The 14,622-nt window shown below is 32.8% G+C and overlaps 1 protein-coding gene and 1 non-coding gene across 2 annotated transcripts; both read right to left on the bottom strand.

Moving 5' to 3' along the window:
• Positions 1-1,845: 1,845 nt before the first annotated feature.
• On the bottom strand, positions 1,846-1,948 carry LOC145077413 (U6 spliceosomal RNA). The gene has a single exon (XR_013693158.1). It is a non-coding gene; the product is annotated as a U6 spliceosomal RNA (small nuclear RNA).
• A 561-nt stretch (positions 1,949-2,509) lies between these two features.
• On the bottom strand, positions 2,510-4,734 carry CBSX3 (Cystathionine beta-synthase (CBS) family protein). The gene is made up of 6 exons (XM_079018894.1): positions 4,596-4,734; positions 3,413-3,689; positions 3,247-3,328; positions 3,092-3,165; positions 2,937-2,997; positions 2,510-2,866 (listed from the first exon to the last, which is right to left on the bottom strand). Exons 2-6 carry the CDS (start codon positions 3,674-3,676, stop codon positions 2,724-2,726), a joined length of 624 nt encoding a protein of 207 aa, XP_078875020.1. The 5' UTR covers positions 3,677-3,689; positions 4,596-4,734; the 3' UTR covers positions 2,510-2,723.
• Positions 4,735-14,622: the final 9,888 nt, after the last annotated feature.

The following is a 14,622-nucleotide window of genomic DNA, read 5'->3' as shown; positions in this document are numbered from 1 at the left end:
GTAGATAATATAAACTAGAAATGTATAAAATTAAAATGAGAGAGACTAAAATTGACAACCAAACTTCACCTCCATTTTTGGAGATATAAGTAGTATGCCCCCATATATGGGGACATACTATTTATATCTTCAAAAATAGAGGTGAAAATGAGGTAGGGTTGGAGAAGAAATGGGGGAAGAAATAGAGTTTGGGGGTGGGTTGGAGATGCCTTAAGATCATCTTTAATCCACTTCCATTTTTTTTCCAAAATAATTGAGTAAGAAATAGGGTAAATAGTGTTTCATCTCAAACCATACTTCATTTCTTACCCCAATTTTATCCACAAAAAAAATATTCAATTTTTCTAACTTATATAAATTGTCAAACACATCCCTTCTATTTATTTGCTTTTAACAAATATATAATCTATATTTTTCATTACAATAATATTAAATAAATAAGATTATATTTATAACATTTAACTATAAACTTTTGTAAAAAATACGTTATCGCGTTTTAAAATTTCAATATGTATTTAAATTTTAATATGAATTTGATAAACAAAAAATAAACTTTATATTTATAATTAATTAATATAATTTAATATATAAAACAATATTATAAGTATTAAATATTACATTTTACAAAACACATACGTCAAAAGAGCTGAAAATATGTGAGTTACAGTAGGAGGGATCTCAAGTTCAGAGGCGAGTATTTTTGCCAAGGAAAAAAAGAGGAGACTATGTGTTTTGTAATATTTTATTTTATTTTTAAAAAAATGAACAAGTGAAATGGTGTTTTCTTTCTTTCTCTGGAATTATATTGATTGGAAAAGATGACCAAAAATTTGATATTGGTTGGAAAAATGATTAGAGGTGTCATGGTTGTTTTTTGAACAACAAATGTTAGTTTAATAGTATGGGATAATGACCTAGGAGGGTAATTAGGTTTCCATTTTGTCCGTATTAGGTCACTAAGGGTTTTTTTTTGTGCGTATTAAAATAATATGGTTGTTATTACCGTTTAAAAATAGTCTTTTTTATCGGTTTTTTCCTGTTTAACTGGTAAAAAAAATACTATTTCTAAACGGTAATAACAACAATATTTGTCTAATACGCACAAAAAAACCTTAGTGACCTAATATGGATAAACTGGAAACCTAATTACCCTCCAAAGTCATTAACCCTAATTATTTAGAAAACATGTTTACTAATCAATGTGACTGACTTGTTTGACTGAAAATAGTTGCTTCCATTTAAACTTACCAAACAACCCTTCCAGAATTTCCAAGTCCAAAAACTCATATGATTGATGATCTTCATTACATAAATATGTAACATTTTATCAATAACTTATTTTTTGTCATTTAAATGTTTACATGAACACGTCCATATGTACAAAAACAATCTCACTTTGATACCTCTCATCAATGTCTACATTTGATAACGAATGGAAATGTAAAACCGACAGGGACTTGCAAAAGATGCCTATTATCAATTATTTTATAAACAGCAAAACCACAACATGAACTAAGAAACTGAAGTTGCAAAATGAATAAAAAACCAGCACATAAACAAACATAGACAAACTATATACAACACATAAACATAAGTTTATAAAGCATGAAACTTAATGACAGGAAAAGTAAAAAACTTAAAGAAAACTTTATAGAAAGAAATATCACCCTTACTTGCCACAAATAGTTGAAGACATCAACAAGAAGATCAATCTGACCATGAAATCCACATGTTGTCTGATCATGACTTCAGTAGTTCATCTAGTGAAACGTAAGAATTGCAATTGAACTCTATTAGCATTTGAAAAGGGAATTAAGGTTTCAGAGAAGACGACGAAGGGTTTAAAAAAAATTGGACCATTTCTCGATTTGTGCGTGTCATCCTTGTGCAGGGGCCATGTTAATCTTCTTTGTATCGTTCCAATTTTATCAGATGTCCCCGAAGGGACGACTATAGATGAAGAGCTTCGCCATATAGAGGAGTAGCAGGTTCTTCTTCTGGTCGATATGGGACGACGCGAGTTCTAAACGAACTAGTTTACTGTTGATGACTTGATGGTCATATATTTTCAATGTCTTTAAAATTAGGATTAACGACTTAGGAGGGTAATTAGGTTTTCAGTTTGTCCGTATTAGGTCATTAAAATTTTTTTTGTACGTATTAGACCAATATGATTGTTATTACCGTATAAAAATAATCCTTTTTACCGGTTAAACAGGAAGAAACCGGTAAAATTGATTATTTCTAAACGGTAATAACAACCATATTGGTCTAATACGCAAAAAAAAACTTTAATGACCTAATACGGACAAACTGGAAACCTAATTACCCTCATAAGTCTCTATCCCTTAATAGTATTTCTTAAACTAAACCGGCTAGACCTACAATAACAACAATTAAAATTATTAACAAATATAAGTTTAATAGTAAGTTATGTCATAAAAAAGTAGCGTAATAGTAATAGAAAACCTTTATTTTTCAAAATAAAACATAAAAGTAAAGATAAAAATGGTTGAAGCATCCAAAAGTTTTGTTATTATCAAGTCTATCGAGCAACATAACATCGTCGACAACAGTACAAGAACCATAAAAAAAAACGTTTTAAAAATATCTACAGACTCCTAAGATGTTATTAAAAAACAAACACACAAAAGGTGCAACCATCTGATGTGGTCAACTCCAGCAGCTTCTTATAAATAAATGATGATATGCATTTTCTTTCTTTAGTAGCCACCCTGTATGAATGCATTCAGACGGTTGAGCTCCTCCCTGTGTTCACTCACCACAGCACGAACCACATCCCCAATCGACACCATCCCCAGCATCTCCTTCTCACTAATCACAGGAATGTGTCTGATACGATTATCTGCCAAATACCCAAAATAAAAATCCATTAATCTTTCTTGACTTAATGCATACAGACATAACAGATATACCTGTCATTAGCTGCATTGCTTTCAGAACTTTGGTATCTGGAGTTACTGTGATAAGTTTGTTCTGCAACCAGCCAACCATAAACATATTTTAATAAATCTGGATGAACCGATTAATTGGATATGTAGTGTGAAAAATAATTAATATCTACATATACCTCTTCAGTCATGATATCTCCGACCTTAGTTGACTTTGAAGATCTTCCCTGAACAATGATTTTCCTCAGATAATCTGAAAATAAAACCTGTTACTGTTATAACTAAAACAAGAAAGAGGTAGTAAAGTTGTGATCATAACATTAATTGGGGTCACCTCTTTCTGTAATAATTCCAGCAATGGATGATTGTTCCCCAGGTTTGACCACAACCAATGCACCAACATTGTGTTGTGTCATCTGCAATTAATATATACATGTTTTCAATTCAACCATTGATATTTTTGTGTGTGTGTGTGTGTGTGAAATGAAAGAGTGGAATACCGATTTGACAGCATCATAAACAGAATCATCAGTGGTGCACCAGAGCCATGAGCCATCAGCACCTTTTCCTTTTCCTTTCAAGATATCAGAAATGGTGGTGCTTTCAAAGCCATGTTCTTCCATACGAGGAGCAGCTGAAGTTGACTCATGGCGTGACAACATAAGTGATTGAAGGGGGTTCACCTTCATCACACGAACATGTTGGAGGACTGCTTGTTTCACAAGGCTTCCATGTGACACCAATGATCTGATTCCTCCTTGCATATCCTCTTTTTAACTATCATCACAAAAAGATTAAAAAAAAAATCTTTTAGCTAAAAGTCAAATGTGATATTAAATGTTTTAGCTACAACATCTGTGATGTGTCACTATACCCATTAATATATAGACCAAGAAAACTAAAACAACTGAGCTCAAGTGCACTTCGAATGGTCATTTTGTTTTGAAAAGTCCGATGGTCAAATCACTTTCAATAGTCCTTCCACCCAATTTGAACACTAGTTAAATAATAACAAACAGTATGATGATAGTAGCCTCAACGATAAACAAATTGTTTTGAATCTTTCTAATTAAAATGATTCCATGCCAGATGCGCATGAGTATTGCGATGTTTGACCAAACAGTTTTGACTATCAAAGTGATGTCTCAAATACCTTTCACGACAGAGTAAGAGGATTAGAGGAATATGTTTGACCAAAACTGACGCTATATCAACAAATCTATAATGATTATGAACAGAGAAGCAAGTTTCGCTTCAGATTTGACTATTTTAAGATACATACGGAATTTGTTGCGATTTTAATGGCACAAAAAGAGAGTGCTTATTAAGCATACTTTTCAGAACAAAGAAATGAAAGAAAAAATCGTACGACTTCTAAGGATTTATATTTACTCATTCTGACGATGCTAGCTAATCATACATCCATACGTTTTTTGTACTACTTTTCAAATTTTCCAATTAGATTCAGCTTCTTCTAAACACATCTTCTTAATCTTATTTAATCCAATCAAATAAAGCCAGAGAAAGGTAGATCGATATTCATCAGCTCTTGAAGATCTATGTTTCACAAATACTTAAAATACAACCCTAAAATTAATGGACTACGTATATGCGAATCAGGAGATGCAGAAATTAAGATCGGTAAAGTAGTATGCATTTACAGAAGAAGATGAAGTGATATACCTGATTGGAGAAGATCACACACAGAGACACACAGTAGCACACAGACTCGAGTAGTGAAAGAAGAAGGTGGAGGCCACACTTTCACGGGCAGAAGCAGAAGGTGAGTTTTAGTTAAATGAATCTATTCAGGCAGCCTGAGGTTTATCCATTTGGTAGTTTTTATAGAAAAGCCAAGGCTATGTTACCCTGCATCTTATCCGCACATATATTTCCATGCACCTGCACCTTCACCTTCAAATACACTTAAAATGAAAGGATAGCGCTTTATTATTTTAGATTTAGACGATCTCCGAAAGAATGAATTTTATCTCATTAATGGAGAGCCACAGATCATCTCATTAACTCTATTATTTTATCCGTTAAATTTTAAATTTCATTAAACTCTATCAAAAATTTAATGAATTATTATATCAATATTTTTTTATAGATAATATTAATATATAAAACTCGATTATTACCTTAATTAGAAATTAGAAATAAAATTAAAAAAATTGCAAGTTAAAAATTACAGTTAGGGCATCTCCAACCCACCCCCAAACTCCATTTCTTCTTTCATTTATTTCCCTATTCTTCTCCAACTCTACCCCATTTTCACCTCCTTTTTTGGAGATATCAATAGTATTCCCACATATATGGGGGAATACTATTCATATCTCCAAAAATGAAGGTGAATTTTGGTTGTCAATTTTAGTCATTCTCATTTTTATTTTATATATTTCTAGTTTATTTTATCTACTAATAATAATTTAAATACAATATTTAATATTTATAATATAATGTTATATACTAATTTATATTAATTAATCATAAATATAAAGTTTAATTAGTAGAGGGGTGTATTTGACAATATATATAAGTTATAAAAATGGAATATTCCAATAATATATTTTTTGGGTAAAAAATGGGGTAGAAAATGGAGTAAGGTTGGAGATGAAACATTGATTACTTCATTTTTTACTCCATTTATGGGGGAAAATGGAGATGGGTTGGAGATGGTCTTAGAAATTAAAAATTACGAATAATATATTAACTAAAAAAATATGATCTCTAAAATATAAATTCTATTACATATTGTATTTTAAATAGAATATAAATTAAAAAAATAGTGATATATAGTTTCTCCATGACAAAGAATTAGATGTTGTCTTCTTTATAACAAAAATACAAGATCGGTTATTTAGATTTTAGATTGGGTAAAGAAAAAAAACATTCACCGTTTATCATTTATTAACTCTACAATAGTCGGTTTAATGCATCGAATGTTATCTCTACACTTTTTTGCCTATTAAATCCCCATTGAAGATGATGTTAGATAGAATTTTATTTTTGATAATCGACTAAATTAACTATATGTTTATGACAATTTTGAAAAATAATTATATATTTTATTCTTATTATTATTATTTTGTTAAATAACAATTATTTCTATAGGTATTTCGTAGTATAATTCAAAATCGGCATATATGGTTCATTAAACTCTTATTATGGTCTCTATATACTATTTCGGAGAATCTGTCCATCATAATCACATTGAAGTCTCTATTTTTAACGTTTCAGACTATAATAACACATTTCGTACTTATGAAATTACAATTTTGTCAAGAATGTCACTTGATAGAGTTGAAGAGCTCAAAGTTTTGTGGGTATATGTCGTCACTTTAATCATATTATTTCGTTTTTATATTATTATTTGAACTGTTTAATGTCCGAAATGTTTCAGACTATAATAACAAATTTCGTACTTACGAAATTACAATTTTGTCAAGAATATCATTTGATATAGTTGAAGAGCTCAAAGTTATACCGATATATGTCGTCACTTTAATCATATTATTTCGTTTTTATGTTATTATGAGCTCAAAGTAACACTAATACAACTTCTCATTAATATTATGTCACAAGATGTAAAACTCATGTATTACATGGGTTCACTTAAAAGATATTAAATATAAAATTCTAAACATTTAAGAAGTTTGAATTTATAAGAAAAATTAAAAAATATTAAATTATTAAAATTAAAGTGTTTTTTTTTCTCTTTTAAACTTAAATAAATAATTTAGATAAATAAACAAAGTGAACTAATAGGGTTTTAATTTAGAAATTTAGAAATTAGAAGGATAGTCAATTAATGAAATTGATATACATTTATTATAATAAATAAATTTAATTAAATATTATATGAAATTTAATAAAAATGAAACAACCACAAAATGCCAAGTGGAAAAATTTTAATTGAAAATAACCATAAAATGACATGTGGCCAAATCAATGAAAGTGTGACATGTGGCAAAAAAAATTTCATTTATTAAAGAGGATGTGTCATGTGGATATATTAGGCAACTCATTTCAAAATTCAAATTTACATTTTCTAATTATATATTAAATTTGAAGTTATACTAACTTTAAAATTTTGATATATCTCTTAACTAATAATTTATTTAAAATGACTTATTTAAAATAATTGATTAATAATTAAAAATGTTTTTTATAAAAGTTTAATTAATTTTATAAACGTGGTTCCCACTGGTTATATATATATATATATATATATATATATATATATATATATATATATAGAGAGAGAGAGAGAGCTAGGTTCATTTGTTTAAACTAAGTATTGTGTTATCGTATGCATAAATGTGGATCAATCAAAATTAAATAAAAAATTAAATAATTAAATAAATAAATAAGGATAGTTTAGTAATTTGTTTAGTAACTTCCAAAATTAATTCCTATAATCATGGTATTGACCTAATCTCTCCAATTTAAATCATGGACTACAAAACCGACTATCATTGACATTTTCTTTCTTTTCTTTCTGGCCCAATCAGCAGCCACACGAATGGGGAAGGTAAAGAAGATCTAATCTCCAAGGGGGTGTTTTAGGTGGTTTAATCGACATAATCTGATGGAGAGGAGGGTGAAGCGAGGGTAGCAAGGGTTGATTAGCAACTCTCCGCTTATTCTCTTCTAATTCTAACAGCGAGGGGTGAGACTAGAAGAGGGTCCGACTGTAACGCCCGTAGATCCGGGCTAGTCAATTTAGAGATGATAAGCATAAAAAATGACTTTTTGAAGGAAGATTATTTAGAAGGATTAATCTTAACCAAGTTGTAGTATATGTCACAAGGTTTCCGTGCATATAAATAACGCCAAAATCCGAGTTATAACGAAGAAGTTATGACCTGTCGAAGTTTCGCGACAGAACCGGCACGACCCAGTGCAACGTAAATAGTGAATTTAAGGTAGATAGATATCTATAGTTAGTGATCTAAACAAGAGCATAAGTTGGCTGACATAACGAGAGATTTTGGATTATAGGCCAGTAGTTATGAATAACTGTTGTAAGGTCTATTTTGTTCTGTTTATGCTTTTGGTCTGTATTGAACATGACATCCCGAGATTTTGTTATTTAATGAAAATACATTCTCTTTGAGAAATGTTTTGATAAATATTATCATATTTTGTTTTGGGAACAAATTCTGCAACTCTTTTAATCAAAGGATTACTCTGATTTTATAAAACAAAGTATAAACAAATCGGTCTTTTTTGGCCGTGAAATTGGGGATGTCACAGTTGGTATCAGAGCATTAGTTTAAGCGAACTAGGAATTTGTAGGAAATTTCTAGACTTAAACTTAGAATGGTAAGTAATGATTGTGAGGAGTGTGTCTAAAATATGATAGGTAGTACACCTAAATTGACACAAGCACTAGTTTATTTTAGGAATGATACCTAAAATGCTTTTATGTGCTAATTGTTTTGTGTGATAGCTAAATTGATGCTATTATTTGTTCGGATCTATGGTCTGTTGCCGACCGGATCTGGAAACCTTATGTGTATAGGATTCTAAGCGTATGACTACGATATTAGAACTAGCATGTAAACGTTTCGGAGGGATAAGGAGATTTATATGTTTATCGTAAATGAAGTTTTCTTATCTTAAATTCTCGCCGGTACACCGAACGTCTGCTTGGGTGTACAACAGGTCATGGTGAAGACTTGTAGAGAATTGAGTAAATGAAGGAAATGAAATGGGATTATGATAGTGAATGACACCTATCGGAAGATATCGTAAGAGTGGTGTCATGCCTTTATTTTATGTCTGATAAAATAACGGAACGTTTAGAGGAGTACGGCACGTCTGAAGTACACCTTCGATTGGCAGGATGATGGAACAGTTGGTGTAATTCTTGAAGTTGTCCCATCGTCTGGAATTTCCATCACCAATCGAGTTGAAGTAGAATTGATGATTGTAGATTGAGCAATGAAGAAATCCAAGTAGAGTCTAGGGAAATTTCTATGATTATTTGGACACTTTCGTATGTGTTAAATTCTTGTGTGATTTTCTTGTATGGTGACTTGGTCGACTGCAGGACAATACTTGGGACGAGTATGAGTAGGTGTGAAAAGTAGTAGATGCATATACTACCGGAAGCACAAGACTCGTACTTTGATCAGGGAAAGTCACAAGGTTACCAAGAAGCTAGTGACTGATTTCGTTTTATTTGAGTATGTCATTACCCTTGTTTCGGTAATGACTAGTGAGATGGTTGTTATTCCGACCCTAGTGGTCATATAAATTTGAGTTCGACTACGATGTGTATGTTACGTGGTCTAGAGGACCAAGTTAGATGTAACATCCGACTTAAGTCAGAAGGTTGAGATTAATGTGATCGATAGTATCGTGCTCGTTGTTAAAAGGAGTTTGCAGGTAGAAGTGTTACATGCTGAAATGTGATTATATCACATTAGAATACGAAGGAAGGCATATTCCATTTTGGAATTTAACTCTAAACGACCGAGTCTAAGCGTCACATCATGCGATGAGAGGTTAATAGAGCACGACCCATCGATCTATTGCAATAGATGAATGAAAGTACTTATCCTAAGAAGAAGAAGGAGTCCTCAATAAGGATTTATTTTGTAACTCATAAGTTATGATTGAAAGTACAGCATAGTACGATAAGCAGATGCAAGATTGGGCATCGTCTGCGGTCAAGAAAGCCATAGAGTTAAATACTCTTTCGAGGAAACATAGAAGTTACGGTTATTACCTAGGATGAAGAGATAACGTGTGGAATCATTATGCAAGCCCTATTTCGTTGATGATTCCAGGACGTAATCATCCTAAGGGGGAGATAATTGTAACGCCCGTAGATCCGGACTAGTTAATTTAGAGACGATAAGCATCAAAAATGACTTTTTGATGGAAGATTATTTAGAAGGATTAATCTTAACCAAGTTGTAGTATATGTCACAAGGTTTTTGTGCATATAAAGAACGCCAAAATCCGAGTTATAACGAAGAAGTTATGACCTGTTGAAGTTTCGCGACAGAACCGACACGACCCAGTGTGAACGTAAATAGTGAATTTAAGGTAGATAGATATCTATCCTTAGTGATCTAAACGAGAGCATAATTTGGCTGACATAACGAGAGATTTTGGATTATAGGCCAGTAGTTATGAATAACTGTTGTAAGGTCTATTTTGTTCTGTTTATGCTTTTGGTCTGTATTGAACATGACATCCCGAGATTTTGTTATTTAATGAAAATACATTCTCTTTGAGATGCATCTCGTATTTGTTATAAAACAAAGCATAAACAAATCGGTCTTTTTTGGCCGTGAAATTGGGGATGTCACACCGACGACAGGTGGGGATTCAATTGAATTTTGGGAATTAGGGTTTTTAGAAATTTGGATTGACAGAAATATGCAGCCAGAAATTTCAGAAGCAGCCACTATACAAAATATGACGTGGGTTCCCAACAAGAGAGGTACTAATGAGATTCCGCATGAGATAATTGAGGTTAGTCAGGATGAACTGATGAAGAATCGACCACGAGAAGACAAAGTCAAATCAACTGGAATAGCTTTTGGGCCCTCATATCAGGTAGTTAGTTATATTTTCTTGGTCTCATAGTAAGAAGTGAGAACCCTGTTTCAATTTGTAAGATTGAAAATGTTTTTGATGTTCTAGAATTGTACTTATAGTCTCCTATTCTAGATTATTTTCAGTCGGCTTCTTCAGGGAAGGGGAAGCCAACGAAGTTGCACAAGAGGAAACATCAGATTGGATCTTTATACTTTGATATGAGATCTAAAGAGATGGAATTGGCAGAAAAGTGCTCAAAAGGCTTTCTCACAAAAGCAGAAACACAAGCCAAGTATAGATAGTAAGAAACTCATAATTTTTTTGTATGTTGCATGTTAATGTTGTGTCAATTTTTCTTCTACAAATGAAAAGCGTTGCAAAGATTTTTGTTTTGTTTTCTCAAGAGCTCGTCAATGTTTCTGAAATGGAATCATGAATTTCAATTCTGTTGGAATGAAATCATGAATTCCAATTCTGTTGGAATATAAACTACAATTTGGTTTTTTTTTACAGAAGTTGATGCTTGAAGAACAGACCGCAAATTTGAAACTGATTCTAAGCATTCTCAGAGAATATTATTCTTACATGATTTGATTCATGACAATTATTTTTGTTAAATGTATAATTTCATGGATGATCAAGGAAAGAGCTATTCTTCTGATTGAATAATCTACAATAGAATGATAGAAGTATATGTAATAATATATTATGCTAGAATATTAAGGTCGAATAATATACATAATTTTATTTGTTATTAGTGAGTATTTCATTGTCATAGACTATTATATAAAGTTTTTGCTTTTTTAAGAATGTAATGAAAAATTTGAAGTTGTATCCAAAAATATGTTTATTAGTCGGTGTTGGCATTCGCATAGAATATGTGTCACACCCCAAAACCGAAACGGCGGAAACGTTATGGGGTGGATGACGTCATGTCAAGTATCACAACATATGCGGTATAGTAATCAAAGTACAACAACCATTGCATTAATAGTAATAATTTTACATCGGTTACATGTTATAGTAATATCAAAGTAATTACAGAGCATAACATAGAAGCAGCTTGGTACTAGACTGTCTTCACACAAAAGCTCCTGGGATGTACCTGTCTATCGCTGACCTGAGAATACAAGTTATTTTGAAAGCGAGTATCAGCATTTTATGATGCCGGTGAGTCCATAAGTATTTAGTGTCATTTGTATAAATACGCATTTTTATTCAAAATAACTTTATGACAAATAGTAGTTTAGAATCTACGGTGTATTAGCGTCCTTTCCAAAAAAATCCTATATTTTCTAAATAAAAGTAGTCTTCTACCAAGACTCGACAAAGTTATGTTTTAAAGAGTAATTTTCCCTTAAATACTACCATTACCAAAATACGGTATCTAACTTTAAAGAAAGTAGGAGAATATCACTAGTAAAATATTAGGGGAAAATAACATATGCCTCAGCAGAAATACTGTTGACTAAGGCAAAATAAATCATAGACTCCAGGAGAGTATCGAATGAATGATACGCCTGACTCAGTCTAACAAAAGGAAACACAGACCCCAGACAGTATCAAATGAACGATACGACTAGCAAGGTCTAAAACAAAGAAACACAGACTCCAGACAGTATCAAATGAACGATACAGCTAGCAAGGTCTAAAACAAAGAAACACAGAGCCCAGACAGTATCAAATGAACAATACAGCTAGCAAGGTCTAAAACAAATGGTAATCCTAAGTGGGTTGTTTCAAGAATACCGTGTTAATTCTCGTTACCTCAAGGCCATGAATTATAAGGTAAACATGGAGATACTCGTAACCATACTGATTGACACTAGAGTACTTGACGCCCTGCAAGCGTCGAAATAATTGTGACATTTGTCACCCCTTGGCTTGGTAGGCCGAGGACTGTAGCTAGCAATCAGGGTGCGGGAGTGTCAATCCCATATAGATCTATACACACAATGCCCGCTCTCCCTCCAGGAGACTCTGGTTACCAACTTGACGACGGGGAGATCCGTGTCTTGAAGATGCATCTCGTATTTTGAATTCTATTGTAAGTACTGGAATAACGATATAGACTCACGAATGAACTGAATCCTTTGGAATTCTCTGAACTAAAAAGAGTGGTTAGAATCTCCTAACTATTCCTATAATAGTTACTAGTGTCTCTGATCTATGAATGACGAATGGAAGGATGCCCTTGCTACCCAAGGGAAATGAACTGGTCGATGGAAACCTTTATGTCTATATATGTATACATAATATATAACTAATGTTTAAACGACCTTCGGACGGATAGCCGATACCCACCAGACCACATCCCAAGAGGAAAAGGAAATAGGGTGAACTAGCCTTCCTAAATCTTTTAAACATTATTTATATAACTATACAAATACAGGCATGCATTTAACGAAAGATCTATGAATGATGAATGGAAGGATGCCCTTGTTGCCCAAGGGAAATGAACTGGTCGATGGAAACCTTTATGTCTATATATGTATACATGATATATAACTAATGTTTAAACGACCTTCGGACGGATAACCGATACCCACCAGACCACATCCCAACGAGGAAAAGAAAATAGGGCGCACTAGCCTTCCTAAGTCTTTTAAACATTATTTATATAATTATACAAATACATGCATGCATTTTAACGAAATAAAAACAGAGAAGAAAACTCTGATGAAAACCTTTACACATAAGAAAATTTACGACTTGATGTCAGTTGGTAAAACAAGTTTGAAAATCTTTGGAATCCTTTGAAAAGCCTTTCATAACAACTTTGAAAATGATTTGTATAAAACAGATTAAGTGAAGAAAACCTTTAACAAGAGTTAAAAGCGAGATTGGAAAATCTTAAGCTGGATAAAACATTATAACATGCGTAAATCCATTTTGCTATACAGTTATCAATCACATGCGATTTATATAATAACTGTATAGATCAACTTGTATTCACCCTATAAAAGCAGTTATAATCATTAAAAGGTTCATTCAGGAGTATGAACTCACCTGTTGTAAGTGGATCGGATGGAGGTGTCGGTTGGGTGCTCGATGCCAAGTAAAGACTTGAACACACTTAGTGACCTATTAACATATGATGACATATGTTTACATACAATTAATGATTATAATACTAATTAAACACGTATAAGCATCCTAATGCGCAGAAAACACTTTGGTCAAGTGCTAGGAGGCTATTGGGTTGCAATAAGGGGGTGTATGGCCTAGTTAGGGAGTTTACTCTTCAAGAGTAAACTCTTTATGGAGTTTTCGGCCCTAAGACCATATCCCCATGAGTTTACGGCCGTAAACTCATGGGTGGTGTGTTCTTGGATGTTTTAAGGTCTTATATCACTCGTAGAATTAGGTTACGTTCAAATCTAGGGCATATGAAGGGTTTAAGGCTCCAAATGGACCACTTAAGGGAGTTCACGGCTGTAAACCTAGAGTTTACGGCCGTAAACTCTCACTTGGTCAATTCCTTCATGAATTAAGGTCTTAAATGAAAGGGTATAAAGTTCTATGCATTTTTCCAAGTCAAATGGGGAAGTTAGGGCATCATTTGGCCTCATTATAGGAGTTTACGACCCATGGAACAATCCTTGGGGGGTTTACAGCCGTAAACTCCTAGGTCCTTGGTTTCTTTGAAGTTTAAATCCCCTACTTCAATTGTGGTTAATTCTAGACATTTTCCCAGGCCATAGGAGGTGTTTAAGGGAAATTTTAACACCTTAAAAGGTGTTCACAGCCCATGAAGAGGGTTTTACGGTCCAAGAGTGTTCTTGGGCCGTAAACTCATGTTTACTCCTCAAAATGCAAGGTTTTGGTGTTCTAAGCTCGTATGTGTAAGTCCACAAGTCATATCTAAGCCCTAAGAGTGATTTAGAAGGGTTTTGGGGCTTCAAAACCCCACTTATGGGTGTTTATGGTCCAAGAGTGTTCTTGGGCCGTAAACACATGATTTTACCCCTATTGGATGTCTTAAACACGAATTTGCATGTTAAATGAGCTAAACAACAAGTTATGATAGATTACCTACGATTTTGGAGCTCGAAATGGGTGTTTTTGGATCGAAGGCAACTTGTAGAGAGAGAGAGAGAGAGTAGGGAGAGGGTGGAAAAGTTCCAAATGGAGTCCACTCACCCTTATA

The sequence above is a fragment of the Lactuca serriola genome, chromosome 9 (genome assembly GCF_051521515.1).
Source record: "Lactuca serriola cultivar US96UC23 chromosome 9, Lser_US96UC23_V15, whole genome shotgun sequence".
In the NCBI taxonomy this organism is placed as follows: Eukaryota; Viridiplantae; Streptophyta; class Magnoliopsida; order Asterales; family Asteraceae; genus Lactuca; species Lactuca serriola.
This window is presented reverse-complemented; position numbering and strand designations above follow the sequence as displayed.

What these genes read in the sequence shown, in the direction of transcription:
- CBSX3 (XM_079018894.1), bottom strand. Translation starts at nt 3,676, where the DNA reads ATGCAAGGAGGAATCAGATCATTGGTGTCACATGGAAGCCTTGTGAAA. An exon ending in TGGAATTATTACAGAAAGAG is followed by an intron (nt 3,166 to 3,246) that starts GTGACCCCAATT and finishes TTTTATTTTCAG; the next exon opens with ATTATCTGAGGAAAATCATT. An exon ending in GAGATATCATGACTGAAGAG is followed by an intron (nt 2,998 to 3,091) that starts GTATATGTAGAT and finishes GGCTGGTTGCAG; the next exon opens with AACAAACTTATCACAGTAAC.